At 45.6% G+C, this 20,649-nt stretch overlaps 3 protein-coding genes across 4 annotated transcripts; 2 read left to right on the forward strand and 1 right to left on the reverse strand.

The window, feature by feature from the left end:
• Positions 1-373: 373 nt before the first annotated feature.
• LOC114845382 (5'(3')-deoxyribonucleotidase, mitochondrial-like) lies at positions 374-5,295 on the reverse strand. Its single transcript, XM_029133308.3, has 5 exons — positions 4,546-5,295; positions 3,534-3,634; positions 2,931-2,991; positions 2,694-2,808; positions 374-2,245 (listed from the first exon to the last, which is right to left on the reverse strand). The coding sequence occupies exons 1-5, from the start codon at positions 4,816-4,818 to the stop codon at positions 2,106-2,108; spliced, it is 690 nt and encodes a 229-aa protein (XP_028989141.1). The 5' UTR covers positions 4,819-5,295; the 3' UTR covers positions 374-2,105.
• A 752-nt stretch (positions 5,296-6,047) lies between these two features.
• On the forward strand, positions 6,048-11,639 carry cops3 (COP9 signalosome subunit 3). The gene is made up of 12 exons (XM_029133300.3): positions 6,048-6,232; positions 7,137-7,266; positions 7,553-7,665; positions 7,819-7,868; positions 8,629-8,721; positions 8,961-9,140; positions 9,278-9,418; positions 9,518-9,691; positions 10,226-10,312; positions 10,412-10,525; positions 10,645-10,725; positions 10,825-11,639. The coding sequence occupies exons 1-12, from the start codon at positions 6,178-6,180 to the stop codon at positions 10,876-10,878; spliced, it is 1,272 nt and encodes a 423-aa protein (XP_028989133.1). The 5' UTR covers positions 6,048-6,177; the 3' UTR covers positions 10,879-11,639.
• A 285-nt stretch (positions 11,640-11,924) lies between these two features.
• Positions 11,925-20,648, forward strand: usp22 (ubiquitin specific peptidase 22). Of its 2 annotated transcripts, none has more exons than XM_029133299.3 (13): positions 11,925-12,419; positions 13,750-13,882; positions 15,586-15,699; positions 15,955-16,056; positions 16,390-16,556; positions 16,641-16,788; positions 17,116-17,218; positions 17,613-17,771; positions 17,988-18,114; positions 18,285-18,376; positions 18,562-18,624; positions 18,811-18,960; positions 19,077-20,648. In XM_029133299.3, exons 1-13 carry the CDS (start codon positions 12,300-12,302, stop codon positions 19,117-19,119), a joined length of 1,521 nt encoding a protein of 506 aa, XP_028989132.1. In that variant the 5' UTR covers positions 11,925-12,299; the 3' UTR covers positions 19,120-20,648. The 2 variants fall into 2 exon arrangements, with proteins under 2 accessions (XP_028989132.1, XP_028989131.2); XM_029133298.3 differs by having other exon boundaries at positions 12,404-12,419; positions 13,750-15,489.
• Position 20,649: the final 1 nt, after the last annotated feature.

Consider the following 20,649-nt stretch of genomic DNA (forward strand, 5'->3'; position numbering starts at 1 on the left):
TGTTATTTATGGTCTGAGCGAGATTCTATTTAAAATGTTTTTGCTATGAGGGCACAAATTGATTAAGGTACAAATAGGATAATGCCATGAGCGCTTGGCTGCAGGAGGCTGCAATATAATCACAGCAATGAGGCCTTTTGAGCAGTGAGAGCAAAGGAAGCAGGCACAGAACTGTCATTCATTATCATTTGAGTCCTCATACTTCAAGAACCTATACAATGCATAATATTGTGTTCATGCATATCTCCTGATTAAATCTGATGCTGAATCAGATGGGATGTCATCTACCTTTATCCTTATCCGTCCTCATCGTATAGTATGTAGTTGTTTCCAAGGTCGCAAGGAAATTTCAACAAAATCACAAAGAGCTGTGTTCATCATTTAAGACGACGTCCAGACTTTAATCGAAGCTTTTTTTGTGCGTACAAGTCACTTCTGGCAGTGTGGAGTTAAAAGGAAAACAGAGAGGAGAGGGGAGGGGACAATGAAGTTGCATAAGGAAGTGAACTGAAGTAAAACACAGCATGGGCAGAAATAAGCACGTCTGAGTCGGGACATTAGACTAAGCACAAGAACACAGCGCTGAGCTCTAAGTGCTTCTTCTGTGACACATGCTCAGCGTCCACTGTTTGGCTCCGAAAGAAAGCACATTAGCACTGACGGGCAAAGTCGAAGGATTGGGGTTTTTAACGCTGCGTCTGAGTAGCGACAGAACAAAGAAAGCAGAGCTTCATGAAAGTACGCTTGTTAAAATCCACCTCAAACAGAACAAAGCTTTGAGCACTTCTGCAGTTTTGTGTCTTGTGTGATTCAACACAAAATGAGGATATACAGTCTTTTTCAGTCATAATGGATTTTGTCATGTTTAATCATGTACCTACATTTAAATCTGACAGAGCAGATCTATGTAAACCAACTAAAATAGATAGAAAACTAAAACACCATCAATGGTATTCATTCGTGTAAAAACAAAAAGAATCAAAATGCATAAACGGTCTCCAAACATTAAATCAATCATCTTTTCTGCTATAATGCTGTTTTCTAACCTTCAGTCTGTTTATCTTATAATGTACTAGTGATGCTTTTGGCAACACGCATATGTCTGTGTGCAGTTCTCAGGCTTTCTCATCAGTGGATTAGTTAAGATGCATAGATCACACAGGAGACAAGTAGAAAAAAAAAAAAGAAAGAGCACCAAAGTACAGTAATCATGTGAACTCCTTTTAAAGCTCGAGAGGTATCTCTGAATGTGTAGACATCGCAGCCACAGTGTGTATAAGTCCCAGTTACACATGCACCAGTGTGTGGAGGCTATATGTGTACGTGTACATGTCAATGTTTAACATTTCTCTACCGCATACAGTGAAGCTGCTGCGAAAACCCACGGCATCAGCACCGCGGACGTGAGACATTCATTGACAGAAATGACTGAGCTGCGACCGAGGCGGTGTTTGTGCAACGGCCGAGTGGCTTTTGGAAGCGGAGGAGCTTAAACAGCAGCGTGGCTGATCCGGGGGGGCGACCGCATGGAACGGATGCACGTCCTGATGACTTCCTGGGCCGAAGTTTCCACACCGGGTCGCGCAGAGCACGGCGGCCGGGCAGATGCAACGGCGTGAATTTAAAAAGGGCAGCGGGTCACAAAGAGTGCATGTCTGTGATCTGCACCTTTATGGTGTCTGTTTACACATATATGACATGCGAGTGCACCTGTGGGTGCGGCATGCTGCGTTATTACGTCTCAATTTTACAGTAGAACCTGCTTGTGAGCCTCACGTGGAAAAAGGCCGGTGAACCAGTGGCTGAAATCTGAAATGTTTGTTGCTGAGGAAAAATGTCGACAATGAGAACTTGCAGTGGAAAAGCAAAATGAGTCAATCAGAGCAGCGGAGGAACTGAGGATTCAAGCTCAATCTTACACTGCCCCCTGGTGGTCAAGTGGCTGGATACGCTCTAGTTACGATGCGCAACAAGTGTCTGCCTTGTGTAAAACATCTATTTTACCGTTTTCTGCAAGACACTGGAAAACGTTGTGACGTTGTTGCCGTGACGACGTCGTTGCCGGGGCGCCGGGCCCCGGGCGGCAGCATGGCCGGAGGAGCTCCTCACTGCCTTTTGCTGTCCAGGATGGCCCTCCAGTCGTCGGACCACGACAGGAGTCGTCTCTGAGAGGCGCTGATGGCGAGGTGCTTGTTGTGGCAGGCGGTGAACAGGATGTGTTCCCACGCTGGCTTGGGCTCCACACCTGATTAGGACAGGAGAATGCATGAATGTTATGCAACTGGCAACCGCACACGGGCATCTGTCGGATCAATGTACAATTGAAGCACTGAAGAAAATGCAAATGATCAACACCCACACTCTGAATTATGTAATCCATTTTCTTGCTAAATGTCGCATTTTCATACATTTTCCATTCTCACGTCCATATTCAAACTTTGATCACGTTGATCACGTGACAGTGCGTTGCTCCATTTTGACCCTGAGGTCCCTGCACGGCTCATCAACTGTGGAGGACGCTAACTTTTTTCCTGCTACTTGCAACTTGTTGGGCGCTTTTCACAGAAGCGCCGCGCGTGCGTTTTAATGATAAACCAGCCCAAGTGTTTGCCACCGCGCCGCCCGCTGACGCCGCCACATCCTGACCCAGCATATTTGTGCGTGTGCACACACATTAACGCGGGCGTCCGCACCTAGAATGTCAGGCTTGTCGTCTATGAGGAGGTCTCCTGTGATTAATGTCTTGTCCCTGGTCAGGATGACCTGCTCCAGAAAGTCGTGACCCAGATGCTTCTCTACCCAAGCGTACTGGAAAAAAAACACAAACACGGGCACATGTGGCACAGCGTGAGACTTTAGGAAAAAAAAGACACCAGGTGATGGTTTCATGGTGGAAGGGAACGGGTGATGCCGACTGGCAGGAGGCTCACCTTCTCATACGGGCAGTGTTTGTAATGCATGATGGGGCTGGTGCAGATGAAAACATCTGTACTGTGGAAAGAAAGCATACAAACATTGTTAATTTCCAGCTGATCGTGTATGAAAGAGGAGGATCTTGGGAAAACAACGAGTAAAGCGAAACATGGTTGGTTGAAAATGTAAACACACACTTGTAACTACGAAGGTTATTTTTAGATGCTTTCTGCTTGTGCGCGTGTTTCCTGAAATGGCAACAGCCTCCTTCATATTGAGTCACTTCACACTTGGGTGAATCATCAAGGAAATCCTCCAACAGATGATCGCGCACCGTCACGTGGCTGCTCCAACCAGCAATCTCAGCCCCGACGACTGTTTCACGTACAGCCACTCGTAGTGACTGTGCTACTATGTGTGAGTTATTCAAGCCACCAGATGACGTCTGGATAAATATATGCTTTGTGTCAGGTGATATTGGCCAGAAGTGAGAAGTTTGAAATCGTATATGTAATATCCAAGGTAGAAATGTAGAAATTTTACACCTAAGAAGCGGATGAATGGATTTTGTGGCCTTTTTCATTGATAAAGCAACCGCATCCAGTCTCTTGGAGACATACTCATCCATCTTGGCCATCTCCTTGACCGCCTCCACTCCTCCTGGCAAGGGTTCCAGCTCCATGAAGAAATCTTTGGACTGCCAGATACTGATGGCTTTGTCCTGGGGACAACACACACACACACACACACACACACACATACACAGCTTATCACCGACAGTGTACAGGTTTGTCTGTAAGTGTCCACGCTTTGCAGGACTGTCCAAAACCCAGCTTCCGACGCACTCGCTGGAGAAAAGCTGATATATGAACGAGGTGGGTCTCTCCTTAAATGTTTATCTGTTCCCAGTCACGCATGGACCTTGCCCCTCAAGTGAAAGCAACATTAAGATAATGTGAGACATATTTCCAATGGTCTCAAAGGTAAATCAATACACAGCTTGATGTGAGAAAAAGGCTCCTATTCGTTTTAGGCCAGGTGTTGATCTATCACTGGGCCCCATTTGTGGTACAGTATGCAACCTCCCATCAAACATCTGTTGGGCCCCGTGACAGGCTGTGGCATTGTCCAGCCCTATTCTAGCGTACTTTTGACCTGACCTCACATTGTCAAAGCTGCTTTCAACTCCTAAGCTCACACAAGCAAAGTTCAAAGGCTATGTGTTCCAGTGTTATACCTGCATTGTATCCGCCAGCTTGAGCTCGATTCAAACACAGCCCAGCCATTATTCTAACATCAGCTTTATGCAGCATTTTAAACTGGATCCTCATTTCACAGCACAATGTGTAGCATTACCTATTTTTTTATTGCACATATCTGAATTATTAGTTCACTGTGTTGTCTCCTCAGCAGTCGTGGGCCAATTTACTTTGGATTAGTGATCACCCTCCACAGACTCCCAGAGCCGTGAAGGCCTTTAACCACAGGCGTGTGACTCACACCACATGGCTTCAAATGAATGAGGCAACTTCACAGGCCAATTACTGAAACTACTAGTAAATATAATTAGCCGCGCGTCTGATTCCGTGCAGGGTGTGACACGTGTGTTTGAATCTATTTCCGTGCGCTTACACTCAGGTCGCCTCTCAGCTCTCCGTACTGCGTGGACACCCAAAACCCCCTCCGATCGTCCAGGCTGATGAAGGGCTCGTCCGGGTACCTGGCCCGGTACTTCTTCAGGAAGCCCCCCTCGAAGTCCGCCAGGACCCCGTCCATGTCAACCAGGACCCGCAGTCTCTTGCCGGAGGTGGAGGAGGACGACATGTTCAGGCAAATCCTCTTAAACGGATCACGGAGCAAAGGTTTCGATCTTCCGAGTAGGCGTGTTGTGCGGCACGGCAGCATCGCCGAGTGCGGACGAGGCGGCAGTCAGCGGCAGACGGCGACTGGACGCGGCGGGTGAAAGTCCGCATGAGCGTCAAGAGGTTTCCCAAACAATGCGGCGATTTTCAGCACCCGACATTTGTTGTGTTGTTCGCTTTTTTGTCTGTAGTAGGAGCTAACTGCTAGCTTGACTTCATCGTGTTGGGCAGCTGCTGTTCGGCTAAGGGTCGGTGGCTAACTTTAGCCGCGAGGCTAGCGCCGCAGCGGTCTGACGGTGTACGGCACAGGGAGCCGCTGGGATCGTTTGTCAGTGTGTGTGAAGCTGCTCACAGAGCGTCTGTCACAGCAGCTACTGCCGATCACACGGTGAACCACAACACTGGCACCGCTGCCACACCAAAGGCAGGGAAGCCCAAACAACACCGGGAACAAACTGTACTACGAGCCAGCTCGCAGCAAAGATAGCCTACAGGGCGCGATGGCTCACTCCTTTCCACTTTCATGTGACCATTGTGTAGAGTAGTAAGAACAATATGTTGTTAATAAACATGTCATATGTTTGCCATATGCCATTCTGTCGAACTTTTGAGTCCATCAACTATAAAATGTGTTATTAAAAAATGGCAAAATAAATGTCAGCTGTTTCCATTTTCTCTCATATTCAGTTTTCCATCCACCAGTCCCAGGGCCACATATTCGCAGACAACTATTCACACGTAGGTTATTTAGAGCCTTTTTATATATTTTGCATTTAGAACAAATCACAATTACAGGACAGTTTAAAATTACATCTGCTCAATTGTCTAAACGTAGTATTTAATAATAAAATTATAGAAACAAGCCACATAAAATGTAACCAAATGCCTCGTTTTCTCCTAAAAACAACAACCCAATTGATAATTATATCTGTTTTGAAATATCAAGTTTTTTTCATAATTGGTAAATACAGTCCCATACAATGCAGCTATGACATTTTATAACATCTTTGTTGACAAGACGGTAATTGTACGTCACTTCCTGGGATTTCTTTTCTTAAGAGGGGAACTAGAGTTATAGTCGAAATGCTAACATAATCTCTTTAACTCATACAAGCAAACCTAATTATTTTTTAATGAAATTATTATGATAGATCTCGTGGCAATTAGTTGTTATTTTAATGTTAATGTTAATGTTTGCCATTAGCAAATTTTAGTGTCTGGCCCTTTAAAAATCCGATGGCCCGTTTGTAAATCTCATCATCGCCTGTTCTGTTTTTGTGATCTCGCGAGAGCTTCACCTCAGTGGCGGCTGTGTGGCCCCCTGTCTCAGTCCGGACGGAGTTGTTTCTGACGTTTGAATGAAAAACAGTGTAAATTACTTCCACTTTGGACCCAGAAAATAATGGCTTCAGCCTTGGAGCAGTTTGTAAACAATGTGCGGCAGCTCTCCGCTCAAGGTACGTCTACTAAACTCATTCGAGGCGAAAGTATTAGCTAGTTAGCTAGCATATGCTATCTAATGTCTTGCCGATAGCTAGGTAGCCAAACTGGACAGAGCCCTTTTTTGCTTTATCATGTAAACACATCATTAAAACGACTTTCTGTGACCTCGAGAGTTTTGCTAATCTTCACCAGAGGATGCGTCATTACGCCGATGCGCTAAATATCTCGGCGAAATCCTTGTCTCTATAACCATAATGCCAAAATTATACTTTTTGTTTTTCATCTAGAAAATTATTTCTGGGGAATGACTACCGGTAGTCCCGCCCTGGCCGCACATCATTGGCTGGCGAACTGAATTTGCGAAAGTTATTGGTTCAAAGTCACCTGTCGATCAAACCTACATTACCTCTGTTGCAAGGCCTTGACAGAACACTTCACCCGCCGATTTAAATAGAAATACTCAGTCACAACGCAGTTATTCTAAATGGTTTTGTCCGCTTTCAAGTTTGAAATTTGGAATTCTGTTATTAATTTGGCCACTAAAGACAATACTTTAGATTACTTGTGTTCTTACAACTTTTTAGCAAAAAACTTAATGTAACCTGTTTCATTTTACACTTGTGGTTAAAGACAGAGTGTAATAACGTTTGTATCTGGTATTTTAAGCTTCACCGTGTTCTCCTGTGTAATGCGATTAAACAAAATAAGCATTTGCTTATAATACTTTGACAATTAATCTCATTAAAACAATAATATAATTAAAAAAACAACAGTCCTGTCCAAATGAATAGTTTATAATGATCCATCAATGTTTATCATTTAAATGTAAACTGTGTTTTGCTGTTCTGAGAAAAGCGTTGTAAAGGACATGCGGGAAGGTTTAATTTAACTAGTCATCTTGTCACCCCTGCTAACCAGGCCAGATGACTCAGCTGTGTGAGTTGATCAACAAGAGTGGGGAGCTGCTGGCCAAAAATCTGTCCCACCTGGACACGGTGTTGGGGGCCTTGGACATCCAGGAGCATTCCCTAGGTGTGCTGGCTGTGCTGTAAGTACCTACTTCTGCTCTGGTTAATTTTTCTTCAATGGTCATCAGTGTAGTTACTGGTAGCGAAGAATCTTTCTGTGGTGGAGTTTACGTCTACTTTGATCATATATGTTCTGTCTTATCCAAACTGGTGTTCAAACCACAGACCTGTTTAATTTAGTTGTTTGACTTGAAAATGTCTTTTACAAATAGGTAATGGATTTAAATTTTAATGTTACATGACAAGGTAATTTGCCAGTTTAGAGCATGCTCATCTTTCATCTTGTTTTTTGGTCATATGTTCCAGATTTGTGAAGTTCTCCATGCCAAACATCCCTGACTTTGAGACGCTTTTCTCCCAAGTCCAGCTCTTCATCAGTACCTGCAATGGGGAGCACATTAGATATGCAACAGACACTTGTAAGCCCTGGCACGATGAAATCTTTCACTCCTGCATGTTTAACACGTTTGTTAGTATGGTATGAAGGTTTTTAGTTGCTCATTTGAGCTTGAGGAAAACAATGTCAATGTATTTTAAGCTCTTTTCTTTTAATCTCCTTTTTCATTTCATAGTTGCTGGTCTCTGTCATCAGTTGACAAATGCGCTTGTAGAACGGAAACAGGTAAGACTTTTAGCTTTTCACTTTGAGTAGTTATTTCAAACTTTTATTACCTTTTAATTTATTTTGAAGTTGAATGTCTTGTTTTTTTTCTGTGCCTTTCATTCAATTAGCATGTGAACTGCTATTTAAATATAATATGAATATATCGTGAATTTAACAGTGAGAGTTTACAAACTTAAAGGAAAAGATCAATGATTTGATCCATCTATAATCTATAATGGTCACTCTGTATGTACTGATGTTTTCCTATGCTGATATATCGTATACATAAGTACACTAGTATGCAGTATACTCATAGACTGCAGTCACTACATGTCCATGTTGTGTTAGCTCCTCTACAGCATTACCACTTCCTTCCACCCAGATATGTATGCTAGCTCTTGGGTAGTTTTTTGTGGTTAGTATCATGTTCTTGTTAGTGTGGCTATAATGCAGGTTATGCATGTCAAAGGCCCTTTGAGTTAGTGTGAAGTTTGAGTACTGCACCATCGCAGCAGAAGCATTCAGCCCCCCATCCTGCAAATGTGAATTTTACCTTCTGAATTTAAACCAAAACTTTGTGTCACAGGGGACAGTGTTTGAGTGAGTCATTCCATGACAGCAGTAAACTGCTTCTTCTGAGAGCAGTGTGTTATTTTTGAAATTATTATTTAAATACATTTTAAAGAGAGCAAAAGACCCGGAATATTCTCATTTTGTTAGGTTTGTGACAGATGTGCTGCAGCTGAATGACACCACATTTGTTCTCTATCACCGACAGCCATTGAGAGGTGTCGTGGTCCTAAAACAGGCAATAGACAAAATGCAGATGAACACAAACCAACTTACCTCAGTTCATGCAGACTTATGTCAGGTGAGTCTTTCCTCCTGCTGGAGTCCTAAAATGCCTAGAGCTTTAACTTGATCATTTGATTTTGTTATAAATGTGATCTGGTGTATCACCAAATTGATTTTCTTTTTTCGAAAATGCACACTTTTTAAATATACTCTCTTGGACTTATTCAAAGAAACAAATCAGCTGCAGTATCGTCTGTTGTCCTTCCAGTGGAATACGGCCAGTCACACGCTCACTACATATCTATCCCCTTACAGCTATGCTTGTTAGCAAAGTGCTTCAAGCCTGCCCTGCCCTTCTTGGAGCTGGACATGATGGACATCTGCAAGGAAAATGGCGCCTACGACGCAAAGCACTTTTTATGTTACTACTACTATGGTGGCATGATCTACACAGGCCTCAAAAACTTCGAAAGAGCACTGTATTTTTATGAACAGGTACTTGCTCACACTAGAACCTCAGGGTGTTTCTTTGTAAGCCAATAGCTATTATAACCAGATATTCTCTTGAATTTCCTAAAGTTTTTGTCCTTTGACTTTTCTTAAAACAATCACATCTACTCTTCTCTTGCCAGGCAATAACCACTCCAGCCATGGCAGTGAGCCACATAATGTTGGAAGCTTATAAGAAATACATCTTGGTGTCACTCATTCTTCATGGAAAAGTGCAGCAGCTTCCCAAATACACCTCACAAATAGTTGGGAGGTTCATCAAAGTAAGAATGTGACTAATGATTTAATAATATGTCATGGAAGCCAATATATTTACATATAGATCTTTATTCAAATTTCTGTCTTGTCCCCCCGTTTCTCAGCCCTTGAGCAACGCATACCACGAGTTAGCTCAGGTTTACACCACAAACAATCCGGCGGAGCTGCGCAGCCTGGTCAACAAACACAGTGAAACATTCACAAGAGACAACAACACAGGCCTGGTCAAACAGTGCCTCTCCTCCCTGTACAAGAAGAACATCCAGAGGCTAACAAAGGTGCGTGCGTTCGTGTGTGTGTGTGCGTGATGTCCATGTTTGACCTTTATTTTGTCATTGCAGGAACAGTCAAAAACTTCCTCATTTTACCGTGTTATCTGCACTGCTGAGCTTGTTTTAACTTTATCAACTACATATTTCAGTTAATATCTGTCTGTCCTCCAAAGCAACCATGGTACAGTCCTTTTTTTTAGCAGAAACCTGTGATATCCAGCTGTTACTGTTTTGCAAGTTAAAAAAATCATACTGGATCAATCTAGTCTCTCCATAGGGACAGACATCATTTAGTATTTTTGTTGTTGATATAATGACGTGACATTTCCAGTGTTTTTATGTCAATCACATTACGTAGAATTTGTATGTTATTTTAAAACCAGTATTTATTTTTAAGGTGGCTCTGTCCTTCTTTCTCTTTATTGTGTCCTAAATTGCCTCCGCAAAAAAAAACTGTCTTCTTGTTGTTGTTCTTCTTATTGTTATATTTTTACTTGTTGATATGTTTGAGTCACGTTTGTAATTAATATCTGTCTGCAGACCTTTTTGACGCTGTCTTTGCAAGATATGGCTAGTCGAGTGCAGCTGTCAGGACCCCAGGAAGCAGAGAAATATGTCTTACACATGGTAAGTTGGTCCACAAGGTATTAAACGGAGTCTCCAGCCAAATATGTTGTTTCTTGCTATACAAACTTGGACTTTACACATGTAATTCTTGTTTTACAGATTGAAGATGGCGAGATCTACGCTAGCATTAACCAAAAGGATGGTATGGTATGCTTCCATGACAACCCCGAAAAATACAACAACCCAGCAATGCTTCACAAAATTGACCAAGAGGTGAGAACAAAACATTTCATTCTTGTTGTGTTTTGCATGAATCTTTGAGAAACCTAAAACTGGTATTGGTGTTCCAAACAGCAAGTACTTTTGAAGTTAAACGTCTTTTCCTTTTTTAGATGTTGAAATGTATAGAGCTGGATGAGAAACTAAAGTCAATGGATCAAGAAATTACAGTAAACCCACAATTTGTGCAGAAGGTAAGATAATAGTGGTGTGAAAAACATCATATTTAATATACGTTAAATATATATAAATCTTTGTACTAACAGTTTCAACATGTGACGCCTTCCTCCTAGAGTATGGGATCGCAGGAGGATGATGTTGGTAGCAAAACATCAAGTTATTCCTGAGGGGACTTGGACAGGGAGAGAACGATGCAGCCACCCCAACACGTTCTTCCCAGGATGAGTTGGATTTTTTTAAAGAGGAAATCAAACGTTCTATTGCATAAGGACATGGGTCAAGGAAAATCTAATTCTGTGGAATGATAAATTTGGTTATTCTTTCTTCACAGTGTCTTAAGGATAACAAGAGGTCCTTACAGAAATGGAAAAAAGATTACAATTTTGTCAGTGTTTTATTTATCAATGTTCAGGTCGGAGCGCCACTGCTACATTAACACAAACCACAATAATAAAAACTGGACTTATTTGTTCCAAACATGTGTGAATATTTTCACTGTTTGTTTTAGTTTTGCTGCATGATGGCCGTAACTCGAGGGCATTACATGTGAGATCAAGTATCTATGACTGACGAAGAATAAATCAGATATATTCTACATTTGTAAAGATTGCGATCGTCGTTTTACCCTCACTCCTTTTGGTTAGAATGTGGATATTATTGATAGTGTGTCTGTTCACGAGGACATGCCCTTGACCAAAATCGTCACAGCGGAAAAGTCGTTCACAATCAGGTGCACCGGTTTTTGTTTTGCTCTTTTTTTACCTTCTGGTTGGATCCACTAGAGGTCGCTGGAGCACTGTACAGAAAACAGTTTTGACAGCTTGTTATTACAAGAGGTAAAGTCAACAGACGAACCAAAACTGTCTTGTCATGTGGGGGCTTGAGCTTTACGATTGTGGGTCTGTTAATAATAAATTGTTTAAAAATATAGTTTGAGGTTTCATGGCTTTGTGAAAAGACTCTCGTGTAATGAAGTGCATTTCCAATACCATTCACTTTTGATTGCCACATTGTAACGCTTTTGATTGATACAATGCAGCTGATTTCCCCTGCAGCCAATCAACGTACTTATACAGGCGGATGTGGTGTGCGAGAAACGGGCACCAATCACGCCGCAGCTTCCACTTTATGTAGGCGGGACTTCACCGCTTAAGGGAAGTTAACGCACGCCAATCATGGGCGGCACTCCGCGTTCATTGGACCATGCTATGAATGAGGTGGGTCTTGACGACGCTTACTGTGTATGCTACTGTTGAAATTTCAATGCTAACCAAGTTTAGCCAGCGTGCTAACATGTAATTCTGCGAATGTGGAGAACTGCGTAACCGACTATATTCCGGATTCAAATCCACACACTATATTCCGTTTCAAATAGACGCACACGGGAAATTCCGTCTATATGTTCGCTACTGCGCGTGTCTCGGTTGCCGCAACCCAGACATGTCCAGTTAGCCAGAACGCAGCCATCGGAGGATAACGAACCTGGCAAGCTAGTGCGCCAGCCTGCCTGTTTGGACCGGGTCAGCGCTGAGGGACTGGAACAGGTTTCATCGCCTAAAGGACGGTCAAGCCGGATGCTGCGACTACCATGAGTCCCGCAGGCTGCCCCCATGTCAACGGCTTTAAAGTAGACAACTGGAAGCAGAACCTGAGGGTCATCTATCAGTGTTTCGTGTGGAGCGGCTCCGCCGAGACCAGAAGGCGCAAGGTAACAAGTGACGGAGGGGCGCGAGCGGTTAGAGGAGAGTCGTCCCGTACCCGGGGACGGGAGTGCGTGCGTGTGTATGTGTGTGCGCGTGCTCGCGTGTGTGCTCGTGCGTGGGCTGGCGTCGCGTGTGTGGACGGCTCCCCGCCCTACCAAAAAAACACAAATCGCCACACAAGTGCCTTGAATGCCAAATGGCTGCATCCCCCCCCCCACACACACACACACCCCACTTCCCACCGACCACGCTGAGGGTCGCTTGTTACCGCTCAAATGGCGAAGTGCCGCTCGGTGAACCCCACCGGTGGCTTGTTTCAGCGGCGGGGACCGCGTCATAGACCCAGAGGCTGATGTGCATCTGTTTGCATTGACACCGCGCCTGCAGTGGCTCCACTTCCTTCCAGCAGCGCGCTGCAGACGAGCTGCACCGTACCCGCTGGTGCTCCCTCGCCCGGAAGCCAGTAATGAGTTATAAATCATCTATTGTGCGTTCTGGCCGTCCTCGCGCCAATCGAATGCCAGATGTTTTAACTGCTGCCGCATTACGCGACAGGATCGATCACATCGACGTGCACACGTTCCCGCGAGGGCGGCGTTTTATGGCGCATCACAGGTGAGGGCGCATCCGATGAGCGCCGTTTTTAGCGCGTGCTCATCCGTAGTGCACGGGTTGTGCTCCGGAGCGTCCGTCCGCACTCTGCCACGCGCACAGCTTCCTGAGGCGTGAAATACGCGCAGGGGGTATTTTGCGGGCTCTTCTCCCGCACGCGCCCGCGTCCTTGCGCCCACCCTGCCCCACAGAGTGGACGAGGCTGGCGCAAAGGCTGCGTATTGACCCCCCGTGGCGCTACACGTGCCAGTCTTCTGTTCTGGCACTGTGCGCACTCTTGAGATTATTAGTAAATACAGATCCTTTTGAAAGAGCAAATTATAAAAGTAATAGCAAACACAACTGATATTTATTCTCTTTATCTTCTCACACCCGCCCAACCGCAATGAGGATCTTCCCCTTCACTGGACAAGACAAATGCCATTTCATCTGGCACATTGTGTATTATTGCTCTCGCATACACATAAATACATACTCCTGCTCATCCGTGACATGTACTTGGATAAATGTGATGTAGACACAGCGGGGGGTTCCACGGATGATAACGGCAAGGCTCCACTGGCGTAGTGACGACATGACCAGCATTTAACTGTGTGGATATATTTTTAATTGCGTGTTTTCCTAGATAGAACCAGAGCTTCTGATTGTGTGGGTGTGCATTGTGGGTCTCTCCTTTTGTTTCCCCGTTAATGCCTCTGGCGTCGTCTCCCCTCTCTCCCTCAGGCCAAGTCATGCGTCTGCCACATGTGCGGCGCCCACCTCAACAGACTCCACTCCTGCCTCTACTGTGTCTTCTTCGCCTGCTTTGCCAAAAAACACATCCACGAGCACGCCAAGAGCAAAAGGCACAACTTGGGTACGGCACACGAGCAATTCAAGGCCCCCCGAGTGTCCTCTACACTACAGCAACAGCCAAATACATGACCTCAAGGGCGTTTGTGTATGTGCTTCTAGCCATTAGTGGACCTAGTGATGGTTTAGGACTGAGGTCTTTGTTGGTGGAAGCTGCTTTATGGTGAGCGCCTCCCCCGTCTCACAATCTTTCCTCCAAAATGAACTTTTTCCGCGTGGAAAAGCACAATTATTATTCCAGGCCAGAGAAGCGAATGTAAAACCTCTGGTAGGTGATATCGCTAATTTGCATGGCGTCTGTGCAGCGCTCCTCCTTTTTTTTTTTTTTTTTTAAAGACGCCGGAGAAGCCGTCTATTTTCAGAGGCGCGTATCAACCGCACAGCGTTCCCCACAACCGCTCGCATGAAGGTCGCTCTGTTCCGAGTGGGGAAACGCGCAAGCAGCTTCTCCTTTTGAATTAAATATTTGCATCAAACAGACACAATCTGGATGGCACCAGATTTGAACAAAGACGTGGGTGTTTGCTGAACACCAAGAACAGTTGGCTGCTTTCCCCGATCCCTGCTACTCCCACAGGGACACATGGCTCGTGATAATCACAACACCGCTCGAAAGTCTCCGCTCCCTCGCAGGGGGAGGCGCTGAATAATACCTGAACTCGCTCCGTTGAAGCAGCTGCATCAAAGTCTCCTGGAGCTTGTGTGAGGGATGACACTCGTACATGGATGGCGGACAGATTAGAGGTTGAAGTGTGTTTATTCGGTGACAGCATCCACATTTATTTGCACATTTGTGTGTGTGTGTGTGTGTAAGAGTCCAGAGTCCACCTCTGCTTTAAAATTCCTCACCTGAGGATCTGAATCCGCCGAATCAGGGGCCGCCTCCTTTCTCGTGTCGTGTTCTGAGGATAATTTTACTCGGGAAGGTCCTCCTGTGCGAGCGCGCCTCCCATGGAGTGTAACCGCCAGTTTAATTAGGTTGGCAGCTAAATTAAATGCTGCGAAGCACAGGAAACAAAGTAGAGCAAGACACACTCCGATACGGCAGCAAGGGAGGAGCGCAGCGCAGCTCTCGGCTGACTGGCGAGGAGGTAATTAAGTCGTCTTTAACAAACCCCTGTGGAATTAGCCCCCATTAAATCGCGGCCCCTCCTTCCTCTCCTGCCTCTCCTCCTCTTTTGTTTTTTTCCCTCCCCTTCATCCCATGCAATGCCTTATCTGCCGTATTCCGTTGTGCAGCCTCGGATTGCGCTCGTCTCTGTATATCCTCTTGTTCCCATGGTTACCTGATGACCCCTTAGATGTTCATAGTTGTTCGACTTAATCTAAATGTACTAAAAGCTCAGTTTCTCATCCTATCGCGAGTGTGTGTGTGTGTGTGTGTGTGTGTGTGTGTGTGTGTGTGTGTGTGTGTGTGTGTGTGTGTGTGTGTGTGTGTGTGTGTGTTACATAGGCACCTCCCTCCTCCTCACCTTTTGACTCCTCACTGCTCTTCTTCATCCTTCCTGGATGGAGCAGATAATACCCTGCTACCTGGCATCTCGGCTCCATGGCAACAAAACCCGAATAGACCTGGAGAGAATAAAGCAGTTAGCAGTTCACACAGCTACAGTATTTATTACGCTCTAACAGACACACAACGCCTTTGAACACGTATTGTTTTCATTTACCTTTTCTCCCTCCGCCTGTCTCCTTTTGTCTTGCCAGCTATTGACCTGCTTTATGGGGGAATTTACTGTTTTATGTGCCAAGACTACGTCTATGACAAAGACATGGAACAGATTGCCAAAGAGGAACAAAGAAAAGCCTGGAAAATGCAAGGTACAGTGTGTAAGCATGGGAGACACTGCTGAATTCAGCAAACACAATCCTGTCCTACCTTTCATAACAACACAACAGTAGAACTGAGGATTTTTCAAATATCTATTATTTTCTAAAGCAGGTTTTGATCTTTCATAACGCACCGCAAATAACAGCATCCAATTAAACAAATCCACATCTGCCTGATTCCTGATTCTGTCTGACACAACAGCACAGCGCAGCAAGCAGACATTCAAATGTGTGTATGCGTTGCAGGTATAGGGGAGAAGTACTCCACGTGGGAGCCCACCAAGCGAGAGCTGGAGTTGCTCCGACACAACCCCAAGAGGAGGAGGATCACCTCCAACTGCACTATCGGTGGGTGTCTCCGGGAGCCGGCGGTTGAGGAGAGGAGCCGGCGTGGACAAACGGCCCTCGTTTTGTTGTGCGGCAGCGAACGCTGCGGATGAAGCTTGAATGAAGGCGCGTGTGTGGGAGAGAGGGGAGCCGGCATATGTTTAGCACCTCGCAGCAGCCTGTGGCGCCGCTAACATCCCTGGCACCGTCTCAGGTGAGGGAAATCGCAGGCCTGGCTGCTGATCTGCGAGGCTCGCCGCTCTCCCCTCCTCCTCCCGTGTGGGTGTGGTTTGGGCTCCCTCCGCCTCGGGCCCGTCATAATGTCCACTGCCTGTGTTTCTCCTCCGCGTCCAGGTCTGCGCGGCCTGATAAACCTGGGCAACACGTGCTTCATGAACTGCATCGTGCAGGCGCTGACGCACACGCCGCTGCTGCGCGACTTCTTCCTGTCCGACCGGCACAAGTGCGAGATGCAGAGCAACTCCTGCCTGGTGTGTGAGATGTCGCAGCTGTTCCAGGAGGTGACTGCCCGTTTTATTTCGCTTAACCAGTGCAGTTTGGCGCAGCGGGAAGCTTCCCCTCACGCGCAGGCCTTCCCTCTGCAGTTCTACTCAGGCCATCGCTCGCCTCACATCCCGTTCCGCCTCCTCCACCTGGTGTGGACGCATGCCCGTCACCTGGCCGGGTACGAGCAGCAGGACGCACACGAGTTCCTCATTGCAGCGCTGGATGTTCTGCACAGACACTGCAAAGGTCAAATCTGCATGTGCACATAGATGGAAACACAGAAATCAGCTAGAAAAGGCCAGGAGAAACGCTAAATATTATAGAGAGAGAGACCAACACACACACACACACACACACACACACACACACACACACACACACACACACACACACACACACACACACACACACACACACACACACACACACACACACACACACACACACACACACAGAGGAGATGTGGAAGCTGACATGACAGATGAGGCTTTTTTGGACACATAAGCAATGACAGTAAAGTTCCACTGCATCGCTTTTAGTGACTGGTTTGTGTTTGTTTTCATGTTCACACAGATGACAACGGCAAGAAAGCCAACAACCCCAATCACTGTAACTGCATCATCGACCAGATCTTCACAGGAGGCCTGCAGTCTGATGTCACCTGTCAAGTGTGCCAGTGAGTGTGTGTGTTGTGGAGAGGTTTCCACCTCCTGCCTTTGAAGTGCTGCTGTTTTACCCGTCTCTGATATCTTGCCTTGAACTGACCCCTCCGTCTCGCCTCCCCTCCGTCATTCACACATTGCACCATCGACTGCACACACACTTACACACAACAACTGCTTCACTGCAGCAACAGGAAAGCCCATTCATGGCAGTCTGTTAAAGTTAATCTCTGGTTCCACCTGGTGGCCAGAGACACTATTGGCTCATCTTGATGCAGTAAATATAACTTGTTGTTTCTCCTCCTGTAGTTTGCACCATATTTGAGAATTATCTCTGGAGTAAACTTTGACACAGATGCAGATGATGCGTCAAAATCTCATATTCATGTTCTCCTGTCTTCCCTCCAGTGGAGTTTCAACAACCATAGACCCGTTCTGGGACATCAGTCTGGACCTGCCGGGCTCCTCGACACCGTTCTGGCCCCTGAGTCCCGGAGGAGACGGATCAGCACTGAACGGAGAAAGTCACACCAGTGGAGCGACAACGCTTACAGATTGTCTGCGCAGGTAATGAAATGGCATTAACATTAATGAATGTTAATCAGTTATATATAATATATAATATTCAGCCTTATTGGTCCAGTTTGCATGTGGCTGTGCATGTGCAAAACCTGGATCCTTGAAACTCATTCTGGTTTCTCCCCAGACCACAGAGCAGTGACCTCAGACAGCAGCAGCATCAACACAAACACATGCGTTAACCCCCATCCTCTGCCATGTTAGGTTCACCAGACCGGAGCACCTGGGAAGCAGTGCAAAGATTAAGTGCAGCGGTTGCCATAGTTACCAGGAGTCCACAAAGCAGCTGACCATGAAGAAGCTGCCCATCGTGGCCTGTTTTCACCTCAAAGTGAGAGCGAGAGCGTATGGTGACCGCTAATTCAGGGCTCTCTGACCATCACAGCAGTCTTTTAATATGTGTGTGTGTGTGTGTGTGTGTGTGTGTGTGTGTGTGTGTGTGTGTGTGTGTGTGTGTGTGTGTGTGTGTGTGTGTGTGTGTGTGTGTGTGTGTGTTTTCAGAGGTTTGAGCACTCGGCCAAACTACGACGGAAGATCACGACGTACGTCTCTTTCCCTCTGGAGCTGGATATGACGCCTTTCATGGCCTCTAGGTAGATGCAGTACATGGGATAAATGGAAGGAAAGCCCGATTTTAGTAATAAGCTAAACATTTTAGCCATAGTCATATCCGTAGTGTATAAGTGGGACATTGGTTGTTTCTTGGAAGCCAGTGAAAAGACTGTTCTTGGTGTCAACTGCATGTGTTGTGATTAAGTTGTTCCGCCGTGTGTTTCAGTAAAGAAAGCAGGATGAACGGGCAGTACCAGCAGACTGTGGACCCCTTCAATAATGACAACAAGTAAGACTGTCTGAACTGCTTTATAGTACAGGCCCAGTGTCTAAGAATGAACCACACATGGGCACTCTTTCCAGTGCACATCATGGGTTGTCATTGGATCACAATAATGCTAAGCTGATGAACCTTAATTAGCATTTGAACAGAGCTATTAAACTAAGCATCCCTTTCTCTTCCTGTTGCTTGCAGATATAGTCTTTTTGCTGTGGTGAACCACCAGGGGACGCTAGAGAGCGGACACTACACCACCTTCATACGGCAGCACAAGGACCAGTGGTTCAAATGCGACGATGCCATCATCACCAAGGCAACCATCAAGGACGTGCTGGATAGCGAAGGGTGAGCGAGCCGCAGCATCCAACACTCCTAACAATGATGCTTTTAGATGGAATTAAGGAATTAAACACGCGTTTCACTCCTGCTCGTTACCAACACTGCTGCTTTCACCTCCCCAGGTACCTTTTGTTTTACCACAAACAGTTCCTGGAGTACGAATAGACGACTCCACCCGTTCCGCCTGCAGGAGGAGATGAGGAAGACTTTGGCACCTGTTCCCAAATAAGTGACTAGAGCGGGAAGCAAACGGAGCTCCTCTTCCCTGTGCCACTATTAAGTTGCAGTTTCTAGCGCGGAGCCATTGTTACAGTACGTACACGTGAAGTTGTTCCGTGTGACTTTGGGGAATGAGCCGTCTGCTTTCAGGAGCCAAACAAGATGCAGGAAATTGGAGGGGGGACGCGTTCGGGGTGCGGCACGAGTAGACGTTGCACTGAAATTCAGGAGCTAAAGACAAAACAACTGTGACAGGTGTTGAAAGAAAGACGTTTCTGCAAACTCCATCTGTAACCAAATAGTGGTATATCCCCTATTTTTTCCCCCTTTTAGACGCGGACAGGGACAGAATTAGTTTGTATTTCGCCTCGGGAACGTTTACTTGATCACAAATGCTGTTCACCAACATCTGCTCCACGCCTGCACAGATGCATTTACCCAACAGCCGCGCGCACTTGAGAAGCGGAGCCGCAAACTTCCCCTGTTTTACCCACAAACATGAACGCTCATCTTTCTAGACACAAGCGCACCGGTCCAAAACGCCCACTTTCTTCTAAATGACCAAATATCGCGAGGATGGAAATATTCCTAATGCATTTTTTTTCTAAATACGGAGTGGGAAAAACTCGGCGGTGTTATGAACATTGTATCGATGCTGGTGAATCCACAAATTACTCATGAGTTTGCAGCTGTCAGTCAGACCTTCTGAGGACTCTTTTCTTTTTGCCCGCTCTGCTTCAGGGCTGGCTACAGATCACACAGTACATGAATATTATATTTTTATAATAACGGAACAACGCTATTGGTTTCATGTTACATGATCAGTCTGTGAATCATTTTTCCCCATCAACCGTGTATTGATCATTAATTTGTACGCAAATGCAAAATAGTACAAATACAAAGTTCTTTTGGGTCGGGGGACGTTTCAGAAGGAAACGTTTAATGTCAAGTTATGTTATTGTTGTTGTGCTATTTCAGGTAAATGGCCAAAAAAAAAGGAAACGAAACAAAAAAGATGGATGTTATTCTCGATGAAAAGTATATATAAGAAGTGAGAAGCTCAGTCCTGTAGTGTTGACCGTCGGCAGCATGTCGCTTTATTTCTGTGTGTGTGTGTGAGACCCAAAGGTGGGAGGGAGGGGAAAAAAACTGTTTGTGTTTCTGTTTGTATGCACGTGTGCGTGCGTATGTGCCGCGTGTCCGTGTACTGAATCAGTACTTGCATTCAGCATGCTGTCTGAGCTAAGCATCACGTTTTGATAGGATCTTTTTTTTTTCTCCCACATGGTGATATTGTATGTGAAGAGTATATATATATGTACAGTTTATTTACAGATCCGCCTCAGTTTGTTTGTTCTTCTGCGTCGCGGGATCTGGGCCTCGGAAACTCGATCGGTCATTCCTCTCATAGAACTGCTGCAGCAACTGGACACAGTGATTAAAACACTCAAATAAAGACAAATCTATATCTGTAAC

Source organism: Betta splendens, chromosome 19, assembly GCF_900634795.4.
Source record: "Betta splendens chromosome 19, fBetSpl5.4, whole genome shotgun sequence".
NCBI classification, from domain to species: Eukaryota; Metazoa; Chordata; class Actinopteri; order Anabantiformes; family Osphronemidae; genus Betta; species Betta splendens.

What these genes read in the sequence shown, in the direction of transcription:
- LOC114845382 (XM_029133308.3), bottom strand. Translation starts at nt 4,818, where the DNA reads ATGCTGCCGTGCCGCACAACACGCCTACTCGGAAGATCGAAACCTTTG. An exon ending in AGCTGAGAGGCGACCTGAGT is followed by an intron (nt 3,635 to 4,545) that starts GTAAGCGCACGG and finishes TGTTGTCCCCAG; the next exon opens with GACAAAGCCATCAGTATCTG. An exon ending in CGACAAGCCTGACATTCTAG is followed by an intron (nt 2,246 to 2,693) that starts GTGCGGACGCCC and finishes TGTCCTAATCAG; the next exon opens with GTGTGGAGCCCAAGCCAGCG.
- cops3 (XM_029133300.3), top strand. Translation starts at nt 6,178, where the DNA reads ATGGCTTCAGCCTTGGAGCAGTTTGTAAACAATGTGCGGCAGCTCTCC. An exon ending in CACTGTATTTTTATGAACAG is followed by an intron (nt 9,141 to 9,277) that starts GTACTTGCTCAC and finishes TTCTCTTGCCAG; the next exon opens with GCAATAACCACTCCAGCCAT. An exon ending in TTCACAAAATTGACCAAGAG is followed by an intron (nt 10,526 to 10,644) that starts GTGAGAACAAAA and finishes TTCCTTTTTTAG; the next exon opens with ATGTTGAAATGTATAGAGCT.
- usp22 (XM_029133298.3), top strand. Translation starts at nt 15,180, where the DNA reads ATGTTCATAGTTGTTCGACTTAATCTAAATGTACTAAAAGCTCAGTTT. An exon ending in GTCACCTGTCAAGTGTGCCA is followed by an intron (nt 17,219 to 17,612) that starts GTGAGTGTGTGT and finishes TCTTCCCTCCAG; the next exon opens with TGGAGTTTCAACAACCATAG. An exon ending in TGGCCTGTTTTCACCTCAAA is followed by an intron (nt 18,115 to 18,284) that starts GTGAGAGCGAGA and finishes GTGTGTTTTCAG; the next exon opens with AGGTTTGAGCACTCGGCCAA.